This window comes from Ailuropoda melanoleuca, chromosome 6 (assembly GCF_002007445.2).
Source record: "Ailuropoda melanoleuca isolate Jingjing chromosome 6, ASM200744v2, whole genome shotgun sequence".
Classification (NCBI taxonomy): domain Eukaryota; kingdom Metazoa; phylum Chordata; class Mammalia; order Carnivora; family Ursidae; genus Ailuropoda; species Ailuropoda melanoleuca.
In genome coordinates, this window is record NC_048223.1 from 9,375,023 (window position 1) to 9,381,950 (window position 6,928).

General features: G+C 45.9%; 1 protein-coding gene across 3 annotated transcripts in view; it reads left to right on the plus strand.

Moving 5' to 3' along the window:
• The window catches only part of NMNAT3 (nicotinamide nucleotide adenylyltransferase 3), a 115,114-nt gene extending 109,448 nt beyond the window's left edge, over window positions 1–5,666 (plus strand). For 2 of the 3 annotated variants that reach the window (XM_019804733.2, XM_034661907.1), the window contains exon 3: window positions 4,261–5,666. In XM_019804733.2, the coding sequence (XP_019660292.2) occupies window positions 4,261–4,814 (554 nt within the window). In that variant the 3' untranslated portion in view covers window positions 4,815–5,666. The remainder of the gene's footprint in view (window positions 1–4,260) is intronic. The other variant, XM_019804735.2, reaches the window with a different exon arrangement.
• Window positions 5,667–6,928: the final 1,262 nt, after the last annotated feature.

Here is a 6,928-nt window from a genome sequence, read left to right on the forward strand (position 1 = left end):
TGTCTCAGCTCTTTACCTGGACTGCCCCTCCTCCCCCTTCCCTTTGACTCCCCTTTTGACCTATCTGTCCTCTTAGGCCCAGGTTGGACCCATCTTCCTGTGAAACTAGTCCCAGCTGCTTTCACAGAGATCGGCTCTCCCGCTCCCTCAGCCAAAGCTCACCCACTTTCTTTTCAAAACTTTTAAAAAAGATTTTTATTTATTTATTTGTCAGAGAGAGCACAAGCAGGGGTGGGGGCAGGCAGAGGGAGAGGCAGGCTGTTGAGCAAGGAGCCCAGTCCAGGACTCAATCCCAGAACCCTGGGATCATGACCTGAGCCGAAGGCAGATGCTTAACTGACGGAGCCATCCAGGCATCCCTCAAATTTATTTTTCTAGGGGCTACTCTGCTTGGCCCTATAATGCTGGGAGTTTGTTCTTTATCCCCTTTCTTACTATTCAGACCCTGAGTCCTGCTCATCTTGTTCTGTCCTAAAGTAACTGTTAAAAAGTAACTGTTAAGGGGTGCCTGGGTAGCGCAGTTGTTAGGCGTCTGCTGTCGGCTCAGGGCGTGATCCCGGCATTCCGGGATCGAGCCCCACATCAGGCTCCTCAGCTGGGAGCCTGCTTCTTCCTCTCCCACTCCCCCTGCTTTGTTCCCTCTCTCGCTGGGTGTCTATCTCTGTCAAATAAATAAATAATCTTTAAAAAAAAAAAGTAACTGCTAAAAAAAGAAAGTTTATATTGAATGAAAAGTAGGCTTTTCAATTTACCAAAATATATTAGGGGCTTTAAAAATGTTCATGTCCTTTGCTTGATATATTCCCCTTCTAGGAATCAGACTGCGAAAATAATTAAAAATTGGGACAAAGATTTATGTAGAAAGATGTTTATCACAGCAATTTTTATAATGGCAGATAATGAAAGTAACCTCCATGTTTAATATAAGGGAATGTTTAAATTATTCTGTATACATAGGATGAATAATTGAGACAAAATGTTTTTGGAGAAAGGCTTATGAGGTAAGTGGCAAAAAAAATCAGGATATGATCCTGTGTATATAATCTCAAGTATATTAAAAAAAAAACCACGTAAATATACTTGCACATCTATTTGCCTGTCTAAATCAATAGGAAAAAAACCAAACTACACAAAAATACTGAGTTTTTGTAGAAAGCGTAATTGTTGTTTTCTACCTTAAATATGTATTTTCCATACATTTTATAGTAGACACAGAGTTCACATTTGTAATCAGAGGAAAAAAAACAGTAGAGCAATTAACAAGAGGAAGGTGGAGTTCTTCCTCAGCATACATCTGGCTTGTATGCTACTAGTGGCGTGTTTGTAAAGGACCATTTTGTGTGCTATGTATTTCATTGTGCGCTCATGTCCTCTGGGACTGCAAAGCCTGACAGCGTGTGTCTTTTGTGCAGGTGGTCCCTGCCCTTGTGAGCACGGCTCTGCAGCCTTGAGGGGATTCCCTTTCCACACAACCAGAGCAGTCACCCCCTCTCATTCCATCTTGGGCTGATTTGTTCCACGGTGGTCTTGTCCGGTTAATTTGGGTGCTGCCCTTTAACACCTGGCTTCAGCTCTGGTGTCACGTTTACCCAGAAGTCCCACACTCCTGAGTGTGTCTATATGGCTGTGCCCAAAACCTGCACTGGGCCGCAGAGTGACACCGCATTCAGTCTGTCACTCAATTTCCAGAACCTCCACAGGAGGTCATCCCCATTTTACAGCAGAGGAAACCGGCCCCGTCTGCTGGAACTCTCCTAGGCTTCCAGCAGCTCTGAAACTGGAACCCAAGGCTGACTGACCTCAGGGCTGGGTGTTCTTGTATAGAGAGTTAGGGCAACTGGACATCCAAAGAAAAAGGTCCCAGGGGCACTTCCCTCACTTTCCATGTAAATCTCTGCTTTTCAAAGCCCGTGGCTATTCCAAGAAAGCCCACTGCCTCAAAATGCCCACGGACATCCGAAATAGGTCACTACATCGTTTTTAAGGTGAATCAAATCGGCAGCCTTTATTCAGCACCTCAGACTTACGTACTTGGACTTGGACAGTCAGTCGCTCAATCTGAAGTTTGCAGCAGTCATGTGAACGGATTTGAAAGAGATACGTAACCGTCTCTTTGAGGACTGCCCAGAGTGGGAGTCTAAGGCACGTGTTGCCAGAAGTGATTACCCCACAGACATGCCTTTGATTTGGGGGACGGGCATTCTGGTGTCGGCACTTGTCCCCTGTAGGCAAAAGCTCACAGTGAATTGCATTCCTGTCATTGTCAGTAAATCAAACAGTGTCTAATATCGAAGCCATTGTGTGGAAACTGCTCCCACAAAAATCCACCAAGAGAGGAAGGGGGTACCTTCTTTGACCTGTGGTAATGGGGGGACGGTGTGCTCCGGGCCTCAGGAGACCCTACAATTAAATGCCCATCATTTAACCTCCCCCATAGGAGGAGCACATAAAAATCACCCATTTGTTTAAAAGGTCAAAAGCGGGTCTCTTGCTATATTACAATGGTTGAATAACTAAGAAAGTGGAGAACCTCACAGATGTAGAATTGTTCAAATCCACATATGTTGTGAGTAGTGGGACCAGCCCAAAGTAGTGAAAATTGTGTTATCGAGTAATTTTTAAACGCAATTTTATTGACTAAAAATACTCCCTAAGTGTTGGATGGATGTGTCGATGAATGGGTTAGTGGATAAGTAGGTGGGTGGGTGGATGTGTGGGCGGATGGATGGTAGTTCACACTATCACACTTACTCTGTTCCAAGCACTGTTCTAAGTACTTTATACTTATAAGCTCATTCAATTGTAAAATGATCCCATGGGATAAGTACTGTTAATATCCTCATTTTAAAGTTGAGGTCACGCAGCGGTTGAATAGAAGAGCCAGGATTTGAATATAAGGTGTCTTGCTTTAAAGTCCTAGTTCTTAACTGTGGACAATTCATGAATATATGCATCAGTAAATGTTTGAATATCATTTCATTATACCAATATTCTGCTAGAGTGTTTGAAAAGTCTTTCTGTAATTATATCTGCTGCTTCAAAATCAGTAAACAAGTCTTATGCCCACTGTTTCATGGATGGGGAAACTGAGGTCCAGAGAAGGATGGATCTTGGCTCCAGCCCCACAGCAGCCTGTGCCCGACTGAAGCTGAATTCAAACCTCCCCATGATCCCTCCAGTTTCTCACTTTCCATTCCACAGCCGGTCTGGTGCTCCTTTGTAAACTTATCTCTCCGATCCATGTCCAGATTCCTTCCATGGTTCCACAGCCTCAATTGACCATTTACATCAGCTCTTTCCCCAGCAGGTAGTATCCCTGAAGCCCCTCCCAGCTGAGGTTTCATGGTGATGAGAGCTGCCAGCACTCTAGGAACACAGTCTCTGCCATTTCCTGAAGCTAGAATCAGCTTCCAGAAGGACCAGAGATCCTAGTGGTTCCTGCTACCTATCACGGACTCGACTTTCTCTTTTCCAGATTAGCCCATTCGAAAGGGATGTGACCTTGAACAGTGCCAGGAAAATCCAGGAGGGGCTTCTGGGTTCTGATGCATATACAATTCCCGCCAGCAGGAGGCGGCAGAGCCCAGCAGTTACAAATGCCCCATCCAGAGGCTGGCGGGCTGGTTTGAATCCTGCCGCTGCCTCTGCCTAGACCAGTGACCTCAAGCAGGTTGCTTGCCTCTCCAGGCCCATTTCCCTCTCCGCTGACCGCTCCCAGACGGGGCACAACAATAACGCCTACCTCATGAGATTGTTCGTGCTCACACCGAGCGCCCAGTACACATCAGGCATCCTTTGATCATCACAACCATCATTCTGTTAGAACAAATGCCAAAGGATTGCCCACATTGATCAGTCGTTCTGGAGCTTTGTTATATTGAGAACAGATGAAAAGGTCACTAGCTGTTGATTATCCAAAGCATCTTTATGAGATTTTACTTACAGAGGTTCCAGGTGTTAGGGCTGAAATAGATTTTGAGAAAGGTGGAGACTTGCCTGAGGCCCACAGCTTGTTAGTTAGGGACCTTACAACCTTACCTTCTGTCAGAAGACGGGGTTCACACCCACCTTTGGCCCACTCTGCCATGGGGTCCAGCCGCCGCACACAGACTTTTGGTATAATACTGGGGGGGGGGAGCTGTTGTGTATTTCTTGGCACTTCGCCCATATTAAACAAAAGATGTATTGATTCAATTATTACTTAAAACTGTATGTCCCTGAAGTAGCTTCAGAGTCACTTACATACTTTTTCTTTTTCAGTCATGAACACAGACATTGAGTTCCCAAAACCTTCCAAGAAAAGCATCTTGTGCAATTTTCAAACGGAATATGATGTTATCTTTACTGGCCGTGACCCTTCTGTAACCTTGTCGGGATCCACCCTTGTTTTTGCAGCTGTGCCCGAGCTGAAGCTCCTCTGCGGGGCAGATGTCCTGAAGACCTTCCAGACCCCCAACCTCTGGAGAGACGCACACATCCAGGAGATAGTGGAGAAGTTTGGCGTGGTGTGCGTGAGCCGGATGGGCCACAACCCGAAGGAATACATCTCGCGCTCGCCCATCCTGCACCGGTACCGGCACAACATTCACCTGGCCAGGGAGCCCGTGCAGAATGAGCTCAGCTCCACATACGTCAGGCAGGCCCTGAGCCAGGGGCACAGCGTGAAGTACCTGCTCCCAGACGCTGTCATCACCTACATCAAGGACCACAGCCTCTACACCAGGGACAGTTCCTGCAAAGGCGGTGGCACCCAGAGGAATGAAGGAAAGACAAGCTGGGGAGAGCCCGCCACTCCTCCACGGAGCTCCTCCTGACGAAAGGGCAGTTAAGGTCTTCGGCTTTTCTTTTTTTTTCTTTTCTTTTTTTTTTTTTTTTTTTTTTTTTTTTTTTTTTTTTTTTTTTTTTTTTTTTTTGTTTTTTTTTTTTTTTTTGTTTTTGTTTTTTTTTTTTTTTGCTTTTCCGTCTGTTTTATTTAGGCAATGAGTTTATTTCAGAGGGGTCTTCTGTCCCCGGAAGAGATACCTTCTTTTGGGAGGAGGAGCAAGTGCCTGCATCTCAAGAAGGGACATTTACCAAGGAAGTTAAAAGGGCGTGGCAGGTCACTAGAACTAGACCCAGGTCTCGGGAGCTCTGGCCGCAGAGCCCTTCTTACTCGGGAACGGTGCCTCTGGCATGCGCACTGACGGCAGTCCTGTGCCAGGCGGGGCCCCTGACGCTCAGATCAGAACGGCCCACACGCGTTTCTTAACTAGGACCAGGTGCAGCATGCTGGTCTTGATGGGAGAGACTTGACAGGATGCTAATTACCAAACAGTGGGCTTTGTCAACACCTTGTTCCAACAGAATAATACTAATTGAGGAGTCAAAAATTTGGAAGCCGCTCTTGCCGATTTACATTGAATCTTCCCCTAAGAACCACCATCTGTCTGCCTAGGCTGTAGATACGGTTTAAACTGAAATCTTTCTAAGGAGTGACCCTCAATATTTTTGATACGGCAGATATTTTTACCGCGACTTTTTTATAAATGCCAGGGCTCCTGATTTCCAGGTTTCTAAAAAGGAACTGAGGTAAAACAGACGCTTTGACTATTTAGAGGATCTTTGTGAATGTTTTATGACCGCCTGCCTGTTTGAATATCGGCAGAGATAAATAATAAATTGACATAAAAAATACTAATGAAAAGTTTCTTTTTTCTTCCTTTGTTATATTATTAATGCCTGATATACCAGCTGTTGCTCTTCTTTTTAGCTACGCCATGAAATTTGCTACTGTTCCAATGGAACGGACATGAATTTAAGAGTCTATCTCCAGGTAGTTGCAGTGGAGGAAGCAGTTGCTTTTCAACACCCTGCAAAGCGTGCTCTGATCCGAAGCTCTGGGCGGATGGCTCTGTTCACGTGGGCCCTAAAGGATGAGAGGAGGAGCTTCCCATGTGTCCAGGATTTGTCATTCCACTCCTCCTTAAGAAGAGCTTTTAATTGGCCTAATTCCGTTTGAGTTTACTCTTACACTTGCTGACCAGATGACTGAATGCATTCAGAATGTACTTCTCCATTCTTTTACCCTGGTTCATCCTTGCTGCATATGCAGTCATCAGAAAAACAAAGGGCCAGTCAGGAAGAATCTGCTATCTCCCCAAACATGTCCCAGTGTTCGTGTGGGTGTCATGATAGAGAGGAGTAAAGTAGGCAGTCAGGATTTCCTGGGTCTAGAGTAGTGGGGCCCTCCTATGGGGGGCGGGGTCCCTAGGCCCTCACCCCTGCAACCTCTAAAGCTGCTAGCCATTCCCCAGCCTGCTTGAACTCTGCACCCCAAGGGATCTTTAAAAACCTTGATAGTGCAGGGGCATAGGGATCAGACGACCTCATCCACAGCAAGCTGTGTGACTTAGACCAGCTCCTGTCCCTACTGTGAGCCTCGGTTTCCCAAACTCTGAAATGCAGTGGTTTGACTAGATAAATTCTCTTCTAGCTCTGATTTCTGAGGCTCTGAGTGCCCTACTTCAGCCTGTCCACCCTTCTTTGGGTCCAGTTCACTTCTGGCCACACTGGAAGTTCCCCAAGGGGAGAGGGTCTTTGTTTGCTGATGTATCCTAAGTGCCCAGAAATTTGCTGCCCCAAACACGGTTGCAAGATGCGGCATTTGCATCCCCTGGGGTCTGGACAGAAATGCAGGCTCTCTGGCTCCACCCCAGACCTTCTGACTCAGAATCTGCATCTTAATAAGATTCCCAAGCCATTCAACGTAGGGATCTAGAACAGTGCCTGTTCAATAAATATTAGCTTGATTTTTAATAGACTGAATCTATGATTGAAATATATGATTGCATCACGTTTACTCTGGTGAATATCTTCCTCCTTACCCTCCGAGCAACGATTTCCCACTGTGCTATATGGAGGATAGAAAGCAAACAGCTGTAGTGTCCAG